Below are 20,486 nucleotides of genomic sequence, written 5' to 3'. Positions count from 1 at the left end.
CTGTTCTTAAAAATCACTTACCAGAGGAGATGGTTTCAAGTATCATATCTCATATATTACATTTTTTTCCTGAATTTATCAGAGCTAAACTAACTGAACTAACTAGATTTGAAGCAGCATGAAGGATTCTGGTCTTAACTTTTTATCTCTTTGTTAACGCTTTTGTATGATCATGCATGATAACCATATGCTCAACTGACTCTATGTAAAAAACTATGAGAGGTGTTCAAGTCAAACTGGGACGTGTCAATGAAGGTGTAAAACTGATTGACATTTATAGAAGACTTCGAACAGTGATGAGACTCTTTGTAAAAGATTTGAATGGTGCAAAAGTTTTAAACAAGGCTATACATCTGTAAATGACACTCCTGGCCAAAGTAGCTCATTTAACGAGTAAAACACCTGATCCTTGAAAATCGACAAATAACTTGCCATCAACTTGCGGAAGAGATGCATCAGTCTGTGGGAACTGTAAACACAATCATTTAACAACACCACTTGCACATTACAGGAACTCAGCTGAGAGTCATTGCTTCATCCCCCGTATAGTCGTGATCTTGTTTCGAACCATTTTCACGTATTTTCACCATTAAAGGAGTTCCAGGGAGTCCAGCGTTTCTGCCTTGAAGCAAGCAGTTTAATCATGGCTCTGACGTTCTGAGAAGGCTTCCTACATTGATGGTATCCAAGCACTAGTAAAACTGTAGCAGGGGATTATATAGAGAAATAAAGGCAGTTTTTACTGTCATAACTGTGTTGTTATTCTGCACAGTGAAAAGTCTCAGTTTGACTTGAACACCCCTTGAATATTTTCAGAAACACGTCTGTCTGAAAGAGTTTTGTTACATTTAGCCTAAGTTGCTGCTGATAATCATCTATTAAACATGTAAAGGTTTGACATGGGGTTGGATTGACCAGAAACACAGACACCATATGGAATTAATATAAATGACTAAATAGCCTTTGGTATTATTTTAGCAGTGATAGTCAAAAATTAAAAAAACATATAAAATATTTGAGCAAGAAATGCAGGTGATACAGTCTTGCACTAGGCTCCAAAATGTAAAAGAGGAATAACTGCTGGCTGTTCTGTATTCCTGAGGACCCAATGTTCTTCAATTTAATCTGTTTTGGTGATTTATTGAATCATTAAAACAGCTTTTTAGCCTGTTCATATTTTTGGTATTTTCTGACTCATGTTGCTACTCATGTGTTTTGTTTTTTTTCATCCCCAGCCTTATCTAGAATATCTATCCTCCATAGTGATTATGTACTGTATAATGAATAGGAATTGCATTACTCCTTTTTGAAAAAAATGTTATCAAATCAATAAAACAGACACCAGTCAATTCTTAAATTTAATAGTCCATTTATCAGTCACATGTGCATGTACAGAGAAGTACTGTATACTGCATATTATCAGGGGAAATTAGGACTTTTACAAAATGCATGCAACATCATGAGAACTGTGCTGCCAATGCCAATGCGATGGTGTAAAACTTTTATTTTTTAATGAACTGAACCAGACCTGATGATTAAATTATGCACTATAGAGTAATCCTAAAGGACACAGCAGCTCATGCCTGAACAAGTATAATCACAGTTTAATTTCCATCAAATAACCTGATTCTATGTGCAAGGTTGCCCCCTAGTGTTTAAATAATGCCTAGTGACTGATTAAATACTAAATAGAGAATAGTACTTCCGCACAGAAACCTTCATTATTACCATATTACCATACTACACAAAGCAGCATTACAGAATATCCCACTCATTACCTTTTTCCTTTAACAGCATAATTATTCTTTAACACAACAATTATAAAACAGTTTAAGAGTGCAGTCTACAGCTGAAACCCAGTCAAGATGCATGATTTAAAACTTAAATTAGGTTCTGACATTTAGCCTCTTTCTTCATCAGGAGAATGTGGTCGATGAACTCCCTGAGAGCCCCACGTCCTGCTGCTCTCTGGCACGGGTATTTAGCTGCATTCAGAACCACCATGGGGACGTCCAAGGGCACTGCGCTCAGACCAGCCAGGTTCAGGAAGTCCACATCTGGCACATCATTACCTGTAGAGAGGACAGATTTTGAACAGACTGTTTTTGTTTTATGTTTTAGTAGGATCACTTGGAGAGCTACAGTATTAGATTTCTGGCCCCTTTCGAACACACTGTAACTTAACTTTAACTGTATCTGCTTGGATGAGTGAGTGTTTTGCTGTTTCAGAGACCAAGTAGTAAATCAACCAGGTGTCATAATTAGTGTTAATTATGTTGAAATCCTATACAATATAGGCAGCTTATCTTGTGTAGGGGAGCATGGAGCATATCCAAGGCAACTTGTGGCAGGGTATACCCAGCCTTGTGCCCTAAGTGCACACGCAAACAAACGCAGTACAGAAACACAAATCAGTCTACACTGCATGCATTTGGACTGGGGAGGAAACCAGGGATCCCGTTCCTTTTTTTCCATACATATTGATTAGCCATGACACGAAAACCACAGAAAAGTGAATGGAATAACATTGATTCAACTATACACCAGTTAAGTGGTGACAGGATCATGGATACCCAAGACTCATCTATGCTTGTGGGGAACAAAGGCCAGTCTGATCCCAAAGAAAAGCCCATGTAGGACAAATTGTGAAAAAAAAGGTTAATATATCTGCCTATGAGAGAAAGGTACCAGAAAACCCAGAGCACCACAGCTTGCTGTGCTTGCCAGAGGTGGGTAGAGTAGCCAAAAATTGTACTCAAGTAAGAGTAACTGTACTTCAAAATAATATTACTCAAGTAGAAGTAAAAAGTAGTGCTTGCCCTATCGCGAATTCGATCCCCGGGTGATGCTGTTACCTCTCGCAGCCGGAGGTCTAGAGAGAGCTGATTGGCCGAGCTCTCTCAGAGAGGAGGGATGAGGTACTCAGTGCTCCCACATTAATCACAGCTTTACAACCAATTAGGGGCGTCTGTGAGCTTACGCAAGGGAGGGAGCGGATAGCGCTGTCCTCCGAGTGTGTAACACCGCCCCAACGGTGCGTGAGCGAGCAATTCGAAAAAATAGGGTCGGCTAGCATCACGTGGTTCGGTGGACTGAGTGGTAGTAGTAGCCTTAATGTGGGAGCCCCTTAGTGACGGGGAGGAATTGGAAACAATTCTAGGGATAATATATATTTTAACATTGCAACATTAAATAAAACAGCTAAAGTAACCGTGTCATGTTTACGTCTACCATGGCTTAAGATACGACTACATGTAATTATTGTTGCTCTGTGTGATTGGTGGAAACACAGTCATGTGGTAGATCTACCAGCTGCCTTTCTCTAGCAAAAATAAAGAATATCTAATGTGTAGAATAAATGGTTAGAGAAGTGAGGAGTCGAGTGTAGCCGAATGTAGCGGAGTAAGAGTAGCATTTCTAAAAGTAAAAAGTATTGTGCAGTAAAACTACTTATAGAATTTTCTTTTTTTTTTTTAAGTGACATAAGTAAATGTAACGGAGTAAATGTAACTTGTTACTACCCACCTCTGCTGCTTGCTGTGTATGGGGCTTAACAGGAAAAGAGTTCAAGTTTGTTAACCTGGCCTCAGAATTCCTCAGATGTTAATCCAATCGAGCATCTATTTTTAAGTCCTGGACAAACAAGTGTGTCCGGGTGCCAAATACCACAGCACATTTTCAGAGGTCTTCTAGAGTCTCAAGCTATTAGAGCTTTTTTGGTGGCACAAAAGGAGAACTTTTGGGTGTACAGTATATTTAGTTATATATATAGTTTCTAAAGATACATTTTCACTTGCTTAGATAGAGTAGTTCCCATGCTTACCTATATAGGCCACTTCTCTCCACTTCAGCTTCTTCTTCGCCAGCAGTTTGTCCAGCTCCACTTTTCTTTCCTTTCCCAGATGCCTGACTTTACAACCTGTTTTCTTGTACAGTTTCTCTACAAACACATCTGGAACTGGGTCGTCACTGGATGATAGAAGGATCACCTGTGGAGAGTTTTAAATTATTTTTTTTACACGATGGATTACGCGACATGCTAGGAATATGGCGTATTGTAATTCCTAGTCAGATTTGTTTCTGTGAATACAACCAGGCTTATCTGGAACTGCTCTATGTTTCAACAGTGGTACTTGATGTCCTAGCTTAAAAACTGTGTATCATGTCGATGAGAAAACTGTTCACTTGATCCTCAAGGGAATAGGATTTAATAGGGATTGGGTTTTATTATTATACATTTATCCTTTAAAAAAAAAAATTCACATTGATGTGTGCAGTTATGTTGCTCTACCAAATGATGTGCAATAAACCTTATCTGAGCTGATAAAATAGCGAAGCAGCTGCTATACAGATATAGGAATTTCCCAAGGTGTTTCCAGTAAGGAATAAAATTAAAGCATGTTCAAAGTATAAGCATACATGTTCACATTTTCATGGTCTCAGCTATTTATCCTTAAGCAGATTATTCAGTAAAGAATTCAGTAACCACATTGAAACTGGGACGGAAAAGGGTGTGGGTACAAGATTGAGAAGGCACTCATGAGTCCTCAGACTTTAAAGGCATTTTTTCCTGGAAGTTAAGTCACTTTCCAAAAATACCACATGGCCGTCTTTTCCAAGCATTCTGGACTATTTAAACTGCTGTTGCTTTTTCTTTATTTAAAAATATATATATTTTTTCCTTTCTTTGCTTTCTTTTCTCACTTGCACAAAAAAGCATGCATGAAAAAAATAGGCAAAGCCAGGAAGCTTAAACAATACAAGGATTTGCCAATGGAGATGTTAATGCTAAATGATCACTAAACTTTAATTTACAATGAAAAATTTCACAAGAAATTACAAGACCCTGCAGCGGATACGTAGTGAAAATCATCAGGGTCCCTCATTCCTCCATCATGTACATGTACATGACACACTGCATCTGCCTTCAGGAGCATGGTACTGAAGTAACAGAACCAGACTGTGTAACAGCTTCTTCCCACAATCCATCAGACTCCTCACTATACATTGCAGTTTATCGTCAATATAATGCAATATCTTCTTGTTGTACTTTTGCCCGTAGAACTTTTATACTGTCTTTTAACTGTTTCCCCATTATCTTGCACATTGTCTTGTCTACTGTATTGTATTTTAAATAAATGTATTATTATTATTATTACTACTATTATTATTATTATTGTTGTTGTTGTTGTTTTTGTTATTTGACTTTATTATAAATCAAACACAATTCCATGATTTCCTCTAAATGCATTTCAAAAAACCGATCCTTTTTTTTTAAGGTGGACTTTGATCGATCGATTTCTGGACTGAAGGTCATTAATTCCCTGGTTTATTCTTCTCCCTGTGCTCTCAATTGTGCATGCTGGAGTCACCATGCCATCTAGTGGAAATAATCTATATGGCCTTTATCTATACATATAATAAAACTGTCAAGTTGGTGTGTCTGTACATTAAAGATATTTTGAAAAAAAAATTGATGGGGGGGGGGGGTAATAACACATCAAAATCATTATTTTTATTTTATTTAGTTTGTTTCTGCACGCATCACGTAAAAACTACTGAAAGAATTATTGCAATCGTCCCACGGGAAGGGAAGATATGCTAATTTGAAATTTGAATTATTTTATAAAAATAATAATATAAGGAATAAAAATCGACCTTGAAAAAAAACATCAGTTCAAATCAAATTTCAACAAATGGCGCAGTAAATTTCTTAACACTCACGAGTGCACAGGCATCAAATACTCAATTTACTTAATACTAATATAAATATTTTTTATAATAATAATAATAATAATAATTGTTTTTATAGTATGGCTATTCAATCTTTGTAAATAGTGTGATTTTGTAGTGAAGGCTTGTTCTGCTTGATGAGAGCAGGATGCACTAAAAGCCAGGTCATTTGAATGAGAAATGTTACCTATGTAGGTGTGACTTAAAAAAAAACAAAAAAAAAACATATTTTACCCTGACAAAGCTTTAAATACAGAAATGAAACAACCCGAAAATCTACATTCTTAACTGCTTTTCTCTAACGTTCCAAAGGTGGAGTGTTGTCAGACTGGATCTTGAGTCAGTCGTATATGAATATGCTGTATGTCCTACTTAGCCTTTAAAAGTGACATCCTCAACTGTCCAACCTTCAACAAATACAGACTGTTTAATAAGGTGTGGCTCTGAGTACACTGATCACAGGTCAGCTTAAACAGCAATGTTAACCAACCTCGATTTTTTCTTCCTTTAGCATGCGGATGCCAGTCAGGTCTCTGGTGTTGATAGACAGCATCTCCTCCCCCGCTGAGGACAGATAGACCTGTCCATCTGTCAGGCAGCCAGACACGTTGCACAGGAGCAAGCGCACTGAGTCCGGCTTATCCTTGCCAAAGTAACCAAATCTGCATGCACACACACACACACACACACACACACACATACAGTACACACATTATATCATGTTGATTTGCAGGTTGTTCCTCATAGTGTTATTCAGTAATGCTGACAGTATACCTGAGGACTCTCTGTTCTGCTACAGGCCAGTCGATATCAACATCGATATCAACGCTATACTCCGGCTGCATTTCAAAGTAGCACATCTCCCCTCCCTAAAAGAAAATTCACCAAATTAAAATGATAGTTAAAAATAAAAAGTAAATAAATGTGAAGCACCCCGAGATTGAGTCTAAGACAGTGTCCTCAGTGAAGTTCGTAATGGACAATAGGCTTCTGACTTGGATTAAACTTTGATGTGTTAAAGATTCTTTTATCATTTCAGAAACGACTGAAATAGAAACATAAAACATAAAAAAATTTTCCCAAAGGTTAAAGATCGAGCAATAAGTCTGCATGGCCTTCAGATGGTTTGCAAGATTTATCTTAGGGGGGAAAAAATTATAAAAATGAGAATAAGTAATTACAATGAAGAAGAAGAAAAAGAAGAAGAAGAATGATGAATATGAACAAGAACACCAAAAGGACCATATAAATGAGAAATGCTCACGACAAACAAATGTGCATGAAGGTATTCTGATTCCTAATTCTAACTAAATCTCAAACAGCTCACTGGCTTGCAGTTCTGTAGTAATAGAGAAACAAATATTCAGAAAGTTGCTTTGTAGAATTGTTATACGGAGTACTTGCTTTTCATATTCAGCCTGCGCCAAGTTGTTGATGCCCTGACATTGCTTGAACCCATTAAACACTGGTTATCAACTCTGGTCCTGGACGACCACATTTTTTTGTTTTCCCTTTTCAATCACACCAAGTTCAATTAATAAATTGAAGCTGGGAGCTGAGAAAACACTAAAACATGCAGGGAAAAAAAAAAAAAGGAGGTATCTTTACTGCTGTTATAGACTCTCTCGACTGCCCGCTGGCATGAGAGTACATCTTGAACATGTCAGTTCATCAGTAAATTGTCAGTTCAGCGTTTTTCATTATTGAACGCTGTGAAGCTAAATAAGGATTAAATTTGATGAGGAACAACTGTGACACGATCAGAGTATGACATCACAATATGCATCATCTCACAGTCACTAGTAGGGCAGAAGTACAGGCTCGTCATACACGCCCCTTCTGTGATGGAGTATAACCTCACTGCATCAGTAAAACGTCTTCATCTCAAGGACACTGATGCTATGAAAACACCGCTCTTTAGTTTTACGAAGCACTGATTATCACTTGGATATGTGTCATGTATTATGTATGTGTTAAGCTTATTTAAATTATCTTATTGTTGTATTTTTTCTCTTTTTATTTAATTATTATTTTATTAGAAGTAATGATGTACTTCCTTCTTGTGGTTTTTGATGTAAGGTTATCGACCACTCTAGTTGAACCCATTTTAAACGATTGTTGTTAAACCTGCTAAGCTGTAAAACGCAAAAATTTTAAAGTGATTCCAGACTTGATCCCCTGTAGTTAGCTAACGGCCTTTTTTGAGTTTGGAGCAGAATTTGATGTGCAAATTCCCAGATAACTCCGACAAACTAATCTGCAGTATTTTCTGATCAATGTTAAAAATTTAACAATGTTAAGAATATTCCTTTTTCTTTCCCCTTTTTTCCCCTTGTTAGCTTTTGAAGCACATCGTAGCTGGCGAGCGAGCAAGCTAAAGTTAGCTAATTTGAGTCAAGGAACCTTAAGGACTGGCAAAAAACTAAATCGGCCAAATGAAAAATGCCTGGTTCTTTTCTCACTCCCTGTCTGTCCAAATCCTGGCTCAGAGATTGAGTCGATTTGTCATAATTCGCAGGTTCAAAGGTCCCAGCTGGATGCCGTCAGTATTCAGTCTCTGGTACGTAAGGCCTCTGATTATGGCTACATGAGTCCACCATGAGTTCACGTTTGTCTGGAGCGCTGCTATACAACAATATATCTAGCCATAGCCCACCTGCAGGAGCCCTTTGGTAACAAGATCTTTGGTAGCGAAGTAAAAGGAGCCGTTTTCGCAGAGTTCTCCATCCCAGTCTTGACGACGAGGTCTCTTGCATGGGTCCAGGTTCAGAGCACATGTGCATTTAATTTCTTTGGGAAGAGAAAACACAGAGGCCATATCTAATAAGTTAATACTACCAAGACTAGGTCAGTCTGACTGAACTCTAAAGCAATAAATTTAGTAAATCGTCTAAATTCAGACTTGAAAAAAAATTATTTCGTCAAACCTCCTTTTATCTCCTGCCAGCGGAAGTGGTGCCGGCGGACGACGGAGAAGACCGATTCAAAGCCTTGTTTGGTTATCTTCTCCACAGCCTCTTTTAGGTGGTGCGGGTGAAGGCACGGTGAGGTGGCCTGGATGTTACAGATGACATCTACTTCTACAGGATGCCACCAAACACACGTTAAATACACATGAGAGTGACAATGAAACAATACACTCGCACACTGATTACACACTGTATTAGGATCTTAAACTTGGAAATATGATATCAAATGGTAGACTTAAGGTGAATCCCAATTCTACCCCTTACCCCTACACTTAGCCCTACCCCTCCGTTTGGCGCGTTCACGTGAAGGGGTAGGGGTGTCTCATTTCTCTTTAGGTTGGAGGGGTAGGGGTAAGGGGAAGGGCCAGATAGCCCTCCAAACGAAGATTTTTCGGGACCTCACTTCAAACGAAGGGCTAACGAAATTTTCAAGATGGCCGCTCACTCGAGCAAGCAGACCCGTAAATTTAACGATTTTTTGCCATTAATAAGGATTTTTATGACAAGTTTTTATTATATGTATATTAATTTTAGTCTTGTGTTTGTGTTTATGGTGATGTTTTGTAAAAAAACGTTTGCAAAAAAAACGCTAAAGTTTGCTAGCGGATAGCGCCGATTGCGCAATATTACAAAAATATATTTTTATGTCATATACACTTTACTACATGCTACAAACAAATATAAAAGTTCAGTAGCACGGCAGTTTGCCGAGCTTTTGATAACGCATTGTTTGTTTTGCTTACGGCCATACTGTATGTGTACATGTAAATGAACGGATACGTATGATGACGTATAACAGTGTTGTAGTGGTGTCCCATTCCTTAGGGGAAATATTTTAACCCTTCCCCTTTCCACTTCGTTTTAAGGGACAAGGGGAAGGGGCGAGGGGTAGGGGAAGGGGTAGGGGAAGGGGTAAGGGGTAGAATTGGGATTGGGCTTTAGTGAACGTGTCCCAATGTATCCATTCACTTTAACTCAAGGGTTAAAGGTCACATATACAGCCTAATGCTCTAAAAGTGCATCAGCCCACTAAAAAAATTACCTGAACACATATCGTATGAACAAACTGCAGCTTATTACTATACAGTGTGTTGCTTAAGCATTCACCACCTTGCACTTGAAGCCTGGAGTTGAAGTTAATTTACCTATAAATATGCAGAAATTGCACTTCATTGAGAAATTGACTTAATTGTGATTATACACTACCTAGATAAATGACTGTGAACAACATTCCTGCTTCTCAAACATCCCATTCCAGATTAAGTCCGCCTTTCCATTTATAATAAATTCCAATCATCTGGAAAGGCTTTACTATAGATTTTGGAGAATGGCAGTGGGGATTTGTGGTCATTCAGGTATAACAGCATTAGTGAGATCAGGCGCTGATGACAAGATGACGTTCATCCCAACCATGTTCATTGTGGTTGAGATCAGGACACTCAAGTTCTTTTACTCTTACCTTAACACACCATTTCTATATGTAGTCTTTTTTGTGAACAGGTGTACTGTCATGCTTGAACAGGGTTGGGCTTCTTTAGTTTCAGTGAAAGGAAATTCTAAAGCTACAGTATACAAAGACTTCAGTACAATTGTGTGCTTCTAGCTTTGTGGCAGAACCACATATGGGCGGAATGGGTTGAAGTCCAAATTTTTGGCCATAAAGTGTAAATAGGTTGGCAATGTTTGCTTCTGCAATGTTCATATAAGGGAGGCTTTTCCTACAATGTTTTAAATTCAAAAGATTCATTTTAATGAGAAAAAAGGGTGCTTTGCTTTAAATTATTTGATACATGACTCATATGTTACACATTGCTGGTTATCATTTACACATAAATGAGAACTCACTTTCATTCTATTCTAAACATTCTATTATTGCAGGGAAATCTATCTTTCCATCCTCCTAATCTATCTCAACTTTCCTTTTTTTAGGATCACGAACAGTTGTTTAAGCATTTTACTGTATATCATACTATGAGGTGGCACAGTGGCATAATGCTTAGCACTGTAACTGTGCACCTTCAGGGTCTGGGTTTGAGTCCTGCCTCAGGTCCGTGTGTATGAATTTTGCATTTTAGATTACAAAATTTTTAATTACTTATGTTTTTATATTTTACAAAAAAATGTTGTACAATTTTTTACATTTACATTAAACCATTTAGCAGATAGTGGCACGGAGGCTTAGTGGTACCACTGTCCCCTTGCACCTCCAGGTCCTGGGTTCGATTCCCACGTCGGGTCTGTGTGTATGGAGTTTGGTTGTTCTCCCCATGCTTGGTGGGCTTCCTCTGGGTTTTGCAGATTAGGCTAATTGGCATTCCCAAATTGCCCGTAATGTGTGAAAGTGTGTGTGAATGTCAACCGGAGGTCCTACCATGGCCGTACAAAATGGAAATAAATAAGATCACCAATGGCCTCCATGGTCCCTAGTTGGACTACAGAGGTTGCTGGATGGATGGATGGATGGATGGATGAATTAATGGATGGACGGATGAATTTAGCAGATTCTCTTATCCAAAGCGACTTGCAAAAATCCTTTGAAGTTTTCATCATTATATAGATCCTTAGACTAAGTATCACGAAGTCAAACACTGCTGGGATTTTTTTTTTTTTGCGGGACGGAGAGGGAATTAATCCAATGTTACTGCAGGGAAATCCATTTAATTTTTCTATCCTCTTATTCTATCTCCTCTTTCCTTTGTGGTTTAAGCATTTCACTGTATATTATACTTCTCTGTATAGTTGAGTACGTAATGACTAAAATGTGAATATGAATTTGATAAATGTACAGAAGAGCACAGAAGAACTAGAAGTTCTTGCCTGGATGAAGTCTGGAGAACTCTTGCAGGGTCTCCAGTGATGTCGAGGTGTCCTTGGACACTTCTGGACTCCTTCTGTGGATCTCAGCACCCCAGTTCTGTGCCACCCTCTCGATCTCGTCATGGTCTGTGGACACCCAGATACTGTGGACATGGACCAGGAGAGGTGTGACACTGCTGGACAGAGAAACAGGACAGGACAGAGGACGGATGCGTCGTGTTACCTGTCAAACACCCCGGAGTCTCCAGCAGCTCGTAAGACCCAGCCGATGAGCGGGACTCCAGCCAGCAGCTTGATGTTCTTCAGAGGGATCCCTTTACTGCCTCCCCGGGCCAGGATCACCGCCGCGATGTGTCTCTTCTGCTCCACTCCTCTCTTGCGCTTCTTGCTCGGGTGGTTGTTACAGTCTTCTAAAGATTCAGCTACAGTATGTTTCCTCGACAAGGCCATTCTCTATCTCTCTCCTTATCTCTCTTTCTCTCTCTCTCTCTCTCACACACACACACACACTCGGACACTGCAGCGCAACACCGAAAAGCGCTTTGACACACTTGGGATTCTTTTTAAAAATGTAGTAAAGCCGGTTGTTTTCAAAGCAACATCTAGAAACAGAAATTCCGCGCAAGTCAGGGCACCAAACGTGGCATGACGTCATCAACAGTGCTTACCGTAAATCCCTCTCTGCAGCGCGCGCTGTTTATTTAAAAGTATTTTTTTCCCGCGTTTATATAGAAGAAACCTCCTGATACTCACGTTCCCAAAAATGTGTTAATTCAGGCAACTGTGTTTATATGCACTTGACGCACACGCGTGCACTATGGGTTTATTTATTTTTTACTTTTTTTATTTTGCTGAAATAAATGCACGTGGGTGTATGAACTATATGCTGCACGGACTGTACCTGGAAAATACGTTTTTTGCATGGTGTTGTCATGCATGCATGCTGTATTTATACGTCATGCCTAATGTTGTTCTGAAATTGTTCACGGTTAAAAATGCATATGTAAATACATATGCATTGAGGTTATTTTGAATAAGATTCATTCATGCACCTTTAGCAAACAGTTAAGTCCCGCCTCCGGATATAGAATGGAGATCACTACTTCAGTGACAGAGACTGTGTCCAATGAAAAATTACCGTAGAGAAGTATATTACAAAATCAAGTCACATTTCACTACCAGAGTTTTTTTATGTTCTATCATTAACCAAGTAATCAGTCTCCGTAGAGACCGTCAAAAATTGCCATAGCCGACTATATTTCAAGTCGTCAAGGCGGGGTATTGGGTAAAGTTTTCAACTAGCAATAATCGCGCCTCGGATAAACCTCATAGGCTACGATACTGCCACTGCGCAAAGCTGACGAGATACACCGAGGAGCACTCAGGCCACTCCGCAGCACACGACTCACACAACCGGTAGATTTAAAACCACCATTCCTCTAGTCATAAATAACATGCTAGTAAACTTTAAATACAGAATTATAACTTAAGCCAAGTTTTAAACCTATTTCAGAACTTAGTATAATCCGGACAATTTAAACAATTTTAAAAAGCCATGCCGCAAAGGATGACGGGAGTTCATACGTCATCAATTAAATAACATATATACGAATATTTTAAATTCAGAATACTTCAAGTTTAAAAAAGAAACATTTCAGGCATGAATAACATAACTACGCATGTTTACCGCAACATAACCGTGTTTTTGTCATTCTGTTTGTTTCTTTCATTTCGTTATATACGATTCCGCTTTGGACCCGATAATACATCTGGTGGTCACAAGGTGGCAGTGTGTACTAAGTTTCAAATAAACTTACAGTACATCTGAATCATTTAGATGCAAAACCCGCTTTAAAATAGTTGGGAGAATGAAGAGTGATTCTCGTTAATTCTTTAAAAACATACGCTTTGTACTGTAGGGAATGATTATTTAAAATATTGGTGAAATATTGCAAAAGAAAGGAAATATGGAGGTATCCAGAGAAGTAAATTGAAAGTGTATATGATTTCCACTTATTTATGTATATGAATCTGGGTTAGTCAAAAGCATATGATTTATAATCATTATTATTATTACTAGTAGTAGTATTAGTGGTAGTATCTAATTAACATTTACATTGGTGTGTTAGACCTGCAGTACAGTGACTCACAAGTAATGTTTTTTGTTTGTTTGTTTCTGGTAGTTGGATATGCAAAAACAATGAATAATTTTCACATTTATGTACAGATAATTTAAGGCTCCTTTTATAATAAAATAAAATAAATCACCTCCAAAACACTTGATCATTATTGTTTTTGTCCTATTAGTTGTTCTACATATTTAGTAGTGTTTTGTGGTTGTATTTTTTCTTTTTTTCTACAGCAGTTTCAAACAATTTTTAAATAAAAAAATTAAAAAATTAAAAAATAGTCTTCCGCAATATAAAATTTAGACATGAATGGTAAAAATGTTACACACTGGAAGATTGATTTGTTTATTTGTTTTGTTTATTTTATTTAATATTTTTCTCATTTGAAATTTCGAGCCAGTATCAAATTCATATATTTGGCACTTTTGAAAAAATCTAAAGAACTGGATATGTGTATGAATGTAAAAAGAAAAAGAAATAAATAAAAAAGCAAATGCAATATGCAAGACTATGTAATATTTTAACGAAACTTGTACACGATACAGTAGAAGTTTTAAGCTGCTTACAATAAACACCACACACACACAAGATAGTGTTAGTACATGTACCTATTTCCATGAGCAACTAAACCAATCAGCCCAACAAACTTGCAGTAATTGATCCTATTAGCAGATTATTAGTGTTAGAGACACTATACCTTTTGCTGATGATTGCAAAGCAAGTTCCAAAACCTAGAATGTACTGGCAGGATTCAATGCACTAATAATTTGAGTGCACTAATATGGCCGCCGGGCTTCAGCAAAATTATATCATGCCAGCTCCAGCTATTCTACCTCCATGTTTTAACCACTGAACCCCTTAGGGCACATGGTTACAAAATTAAGTAAAAAAAAAAAGAAAAATACTGTATATTATAAATATATTTCAACAAAACTATGTTATGTATTAAGTTATTTGCTTAAGTGATCCTCCTACAAATGAAATAAAATGAAATGTAATTTAATATGAAGAAATGAGGAGTGAGCTTAAGACTTTTACACAGTGCTGTAGGTGTCCACAAACTTTTGCCAATACAGTATAGCCTGCCTATACAGTACAGTATGTGGGTTTCCCTAAAAAATGAAAGCTGAGACAATGTCTCCCCCTAGCGGCAAAACAAAATCTTTCACGCTATTGTTTTAAATAGCGTGAAAATTTAAATCCTAAATTGATTGAATCCACTGAATCCTAAATATTAATTGTTAACTCATAAATCAATTAATATTAACATGCCTTATCATTAATATTCAAGCTATATTAGAATTTAAACCAGTTAAAAGCAGTAAATAATAATAGATTGAAAACACAACAGCAGGACAAACTTATTTATTGAGCATCTTAACATATTTATACAGTTATTTATACATATTACATTGCACAATTAAATTGTGTACAAGTCTGGTGACAATATTACAGGTTTCATTGAGACAGTATAATACAGGAGAGTGAAACTGTGCTCTACAGATAAGAAATAGCCATATAATATGAGAGACAAGGAATTCCTCTTTCTCTGTCTCAAACATTATTTTGTTTTTTAAAAAGTATTTTTTAAATTGATTTGTGTAAAATAGGAAAGGGAGAAAGCAAATCAGAAGTTGCTGCTCCTTTATAACATAAGTGTTAGACAGAACAACAGGAAGCGGTTCAGTGGAGCAAGACATGAATAGAGCCTCCCTGAACCTTACGTAATCCTGACAACGGCCTTGTTCGTGTCATGTGACGGCTACATTCTGACCCCCTTCAGGTGTGAAGAACTGCACTTTGGGTACGGGTAACGACAGGTTGTTGCGCTGAAATGAGTTGTTCTTGCGCATGGAGTTGTTACGGCGCATAGAGTTTCTCTTACGTAGAGAGTTCTGTTGCGACAGCTCACTCTTCTGCATCGTCTGGATGAGGATGGATGGCTTCTCGTCGAGCTCGCGGGCGCTGCAGAGTGGGGTCGCGACCTTCACGGTGTTGCCGAACTTAGAGTAGTCCACTGAGTAAACCCCTTCCTCTTCAGTCACAATAGGCACAAAACGGTGACCCCACTGGATCTCTTCAGTCACATAAGAAGTGCGTGCCTGTGTGGTAATGCCCGTGGTCTCCACGACACCCTCGAGGATGACGATCACTTCCAGGTCACTGCACTGCAGCTCCATGGCTGACAGATCATAAAGTGGACTGTTTTTATCAATGACATGGCAGATGATAAGTGGTGCCAGAAGGAAAATACTGTTACTGGAGACGGCGCTCTCGCTCTGGATGTCGATCTGGTGTATAGGGATGACCTCACCCTCAGGCGTGGTGGTCTTGCGCACCACCTGGAGACGCACAGCTGCGTTGATGATCATGCTCTTGCGCAAGTCACCCACGCGGATCATGAAGCACAGGCGGCTGTTTCGCAGAGCGATGCAAGCCTGCCGGCTGAAAATGAGTGTCTCGGCACGCCTGTGCGACTGCGCCGTCTTCATGAAGATGCATCCCAGCATGACGGCGTTGATGATGAGCCCGGCAATGTTCTGCACGATCAGCAACGTGATGGCTGTCGTACACTGCTCAGTGATCATCCGGCCACCGAAGCCTATAGTAACCTGCACCTCGATGGAGAACAGGAAAGCTGAAGTGAAGGATCTGTGTGGGAAAATAAGATAACCATTATTTAGGGAAGAACTGTAGAATAATACTACATGTTTTTTAAGGATCAAGTTTCACAAGCAGGAGTGATCTATAAACATCACACAGGTTTCAGGCTCTGCAGGCCTTTCAACCTATTAACCTGTTGATAACAGTGATAACTGAACTTTCTCAGAAAATATGCCCTAAATAGCTAACATATGTTGTGTTCAAAAATGAGACAGAATCATAACAACTTTCAAGCACAATATGTCAATCATCATTAAAAAAAACATTGTACTTAACTCTACTTTTATTTATTGCTCACTCACTCATTTTCTATACCGCTTTATCCTGCATTCAGGGGACCTGGAGCCTATCCCAGGAGGCTTAGGGCACGAGGCAGGGTACACCCTGGAAAGGGTGCCAATCCATCGCAGAATTTTAAAATTAGTACTAGCATTAGTGTTAATATGCAGAAGGTGATGGTTAGTTGATGGTTAGTTAATAATTTGTATCACTGTTATCACCATGTTAGGAAGTTGAAAGCATTAAATATTTGACGAGGCTCAGGCGAAGACTGAAACCTGTGTAATGCTTTTAGATCACTACTGCCTGTGAAACTGTACTTTATTTATACAATTCTTATTTGCATGCAAATAAGATTATGCATAAAAATTTTTTTGCTATGAGATGATATCATCTCTCAATCATCACTCGTGGGGGGACCTGGAGCCTATCCCAGGAGACTTTAGGGCACGAGGCAGGATACACCCTGGATAGGGTGCCAATCCATCGCAGACTTTTATTATTAGTACTAGCATAAGTGTTAATATGCAGAAGGTGATGGTTAGTTGATGGTTAGTTAATAATTTGTAGAGTTAATTATGATGTCTCACAGCTAAAAAAAAAAAAAAGTTTTATTATTGTTTTGTAATTGATTTGTTTTTTATTTGTTAATTTAATTTATTTCTATTAAATTTAACTTGTATAGCACTTTTAACGAGTAATTTTACAGAATCGATTATGGAAATGTATGAATTGTGTGAGAAAATATGTACAAAACGATCAGATCAACAGGGAACCCATGCTCATGTGGGTGATAACGGATAAGGGATTACTCTGCAGTCACACTGTGTGTTAGTTAAGGGTTGACTAAAAAAAAATTACTTAAATTTTTTTTCACCAGAGAGCTGAAGAATCAAAAGATATAAACTTTTTATTTATTTTTATTCGACCCTACATTGACGTGCATGCAATCTGCCCATGCTCATGCACGAAACCTTTTGAAAGTAGTCTTATTATTATGGATTGCGTGGGCTATTATGCGCATCATGCTTCGTGTTCCTAGCCCTGGACTTACTTGACGTTGGTGACGCACTGCTCGACGCCAGGCTGACGCGTGAGATCCAGATCTCCGTGCGCGAACGCAACGAGCCACCAGATCATGGCGAAGAGCAGCCAGCTGCACAGGAAGGTCATGGTGAAGATGACGAGCGTGAAGCGCCACTTCAGGTCCACCAGCGTGGTGAAGACGTCCTGCAGGAAGCGGCCCTGCTCGCGGATGTTCTTGTGCGCCAGGTTGCACGCGCCGCTCTTGGCAATGAAGCGCGCCTTGTTCACGCGGTCCCTGAACACCGGCTTCCGGGGCGCGCGCGAGGCCAGCGCGGGCAGCGCGAACTCCTCGGGTATGATGCTCTTTCGCGCCAGCATGCTTCCCCGGCACGTTACCGCGCATGCAATTCGGAGAAATAAATAAATAATTAAATAAGTTCACACTCACTCACTCACTCACACACGGGCGCGGCTCTAACCGGTGCGCGCTCTCCAGTACACCGATGTCTTACATCCCAGCTGTTTAACCCCTGCAGATGTTTTGCATCTGTCCCAAAGCTAAGCACGGATTTTTTTTTTCTGTCTGGAGACGCTACAAGAGATGAGTGCAAAAAAAAAAAAAAAAAAAACTTTTGCTGCGAGCCACACACTTCAGAGGAACTGCTCCAAGAAGTCCAGCTCCGGTTGACGCACATCTCAGGGGCGGTCACTGTCCCGTGAAAACCTCTACAGCAACACAGCAACACAGCTGCAACTCACGTCACAACATGCTCGATTATAACCTGCTAAATATTTACATTTTTTTAATCAAACCATGCAAAACAAAAAATGGTCAGATATGCGAATTTTTGGAAGAAGTGCTTTTTTTCCTGCTGTGACAGAAAAGTTGTCACTTTTAAATGTGGCCTGCAGGGGGCGATACAAGGCACGCTTGCCTTTCCAAGTCGTTTTGAACCAGTGTTCCGAAACAAAAGGTGCTAGAGGATATTACATTAATTAATCTACAGTAAATGCTTTATACTGGCTCCAGATATAATAGACCCTGCGGGAACACTAACAAGCCCCTTAGTTCAAGAGTGAAAGGTCTTTAAACTCAAGACTCATTAAGTGGTTGTTTTCACAAAAATGAGATGTTACTAATACAGTAACTATGTAAAGATGCCCTAAATCTGAGTTTAGTATGAGGCTTGAAATTTATTATTATTTCATTTTTGAAGATGTTTTAAGGGTTTTAAATGGTCACAAAGAATGTCTCAAGTTTTTACAGTCCCATCTGTGCCTGCTGGATAATGCCAGTCCATTGCAAGGCATCACGAAACATTAACGTTTACAGTGTAGTGTAAACAATCCACCCACTAGCATGTACTGGGAGTTAAGAGAAACCTTGAGAACCATGTGGAATATACACCCTAATTTAATCTGACTACTGAACTCAGGAAGACCCTGGGTTGCAACACTATATGCTGCACAACCTGTGCCACACAACATTTGAGAATGTTCCATGCAAATAAAGTTAATTAACATTCATGTAATTTTACACAATGACGACTGTGCTGGTGTGAAACTTTGGTGATGCTAAGCTTTCATGATTCTTTGTGAAATATGATGATCAAGATCCTTTTTTTACCAATTTTGTAAAGATTTTAGGAGCTGCAAACTTCTAGCAGATGTTCGCAGATGATTAGTGTTCAGAGCACAATACTCCCAGGATACTCCTAACTGACGTTTAGCCACAACTTTTTAGTATGCCTGATTATGACTCCGACAGATTACAACCGTAATGCGTTAAAATTGATACCATGGTGATATCAAGTGGCAGAAAATCAACCCACTGGATTCTTATGGATACCAGGAATTCAGAAATGCTGCAATCAAATAGTTTCCAACACAGATTATTCATCTCCTGAAAAAAAATATACCAATTCCCAAATCCACTATTCCTCCAGCTTATTACTAAGATTCCGGCAAAGTCTCATTTTTTACATGTAAAGCCCGTAATGGTCATGCTTCTGTAGTATTTGTGCAGACTTACTGGAAATCCAATAACCTTTTAAAAGTATATCTTTTCAGACAGATTCAGGGTAACTCACAAATTCCAGGTTCAGCCAACTCATGTTTGCATTTCCTTAAGGGATTCACCTCCTTTCCCCGAATTAACCTCCTGCGACCTGAATGTCCTCATATTAGGAAGTGACGTTTTCTCCCATTGGCTCTGTCCTCGAACTATTCTCCTATAAGGAGTATTATGAGATATAATTCTTTTGAAAAAATTACTTCTGTTTTTGCAGTCCAGGTCTCAGGAGGCTAAAAGACTGCCTGCCCCCAAAAAGCTCTTTCATCAAGTTCTCATATGTCCAATACATTATTGAAACCTGGAAGGACATACTATATGTGAACTGTTAACTTTCCAGAAGGAATGTGGTCGAGCTAAATTTTCTCATCATGGATTACTTAAACACTTGGTGAAGTCGCATCATAAAAAATGGACAGTAGAAATCACAGCTATGTTTAATAGTGAGAATAAACGCATTTTCACACATATAATGTGTTGAAAACTCAGAGGACTGATACTATACATTGATTTTTGGGCAATGAAAAATATACTTTTTTTAATATGTTCATTATAATCTATTTAACATCCACTTTTGCACATTTGCAAGTAATCAAAGGATGATTTGTTATTATAGGTTAAAAATATAGTTTTGAATATTTATATTATATAGGGATGGACAAGAAAACTTATAAAACCTTTAAAACATCCACCTAAGTTATAGATAGAAAATGAAGGATTAATTAAAGAAATGTACATAAATCTTTTGTTTAGGACAGGGAAATACAGCTAGAGAAGATTATTTCTTAAAAATCAAAA

General features: G+C 38.6%; 2 protein-coding genes and 1 non-coding gene across 3 annotated transcripts; all 3 read right to left on the bottom strand.

Annotated features, from left to right (window-relative positions):
• Positions 1-1,500: 1,500 nt before the first annotated feature.
• On the bottom strand, positions 1,501-12,181 carry cmasa (cytidine monophosphate N-acetylneuraminic acid synthetase a). Its single transcript, XM_053508959.1, has 8 exons — positions 11,743-12,181; positions 11,520-11,662; positions 8,661-8,813; positions 8,390-8,523; positions 6,508-6,602; positions 6,224-6,395; positions 3,824-3,989; positions 1,501-2,072 (listed from the first exon to the last, which is right to left on the bottom strand). Exons 1-8 carry the CDS (start codon positions 11,967-11,969, stop codon positions 1,882-1,884), a joined length of 1,281 nt encoding a protein of 426 aa, XP_053364934.1. The 5' UTR covers positions 11,970-12,181; the 3' UTR covers positions 1,501-1,881.
• A 556-nt stretch (positions 12,182-12,737) lies between these two features.
• LOC128534892 (U4 spliceosomal RNA) lies at positions 12,738-12,878 on the bottom strand. The gene has a single exon (XR_008361642.1). It is a non-coding gene; the product is annotated as a U4 spliceosomal RNA (small nuclear RNA).
• A 2,119-nt stretch (positions 12,879-14,997) lies between these two features.
• Positions 14,998-18,518, bottom strand: kcnj8 (potassium inwardly rectifying channel subfamily J member 8). The gene is made up of 2 exons (XM_053509134.1): positions 17,646-18,518; positions 14,998-16,300 (listed from the first exon to the last, which is right to left on the bottom strand). Exons 1-2 carry the CDS (start codon positions 17,993-17,995, stop codon positions 15,400-15,402), a joined length of 1,251 nt encoding a protein of 416 aa, XP_053365109.1. The 5' UTR covers positions 17,996-18,518; the 3' UTR covers positions 14,998-15,399.
• Positions 18,519-20,486: the final 1,968 nt, after the last annotated feature.

The sequence above is a fragment of the Clarias gariepinus genome, chromosome 12, assembly GCF_024256425.1.
Source record: "Clarias gariepinus isolate MV-2021 ecotype Netherlands chromosome 12, CGAR_prim_01v2, whole genome shotgun sequence".
In the NCBI taxonomy this organism is placed as follows: domain Eukaryota; kingdom Metazoa; phylum Chordata; class Actinopteri; order Siluriformes; family Clariidae; genus Clarias; species Clarias gariepinus.
This window is presented reverse-complemented; position numbering and strand designations above follow the sequence as displayed.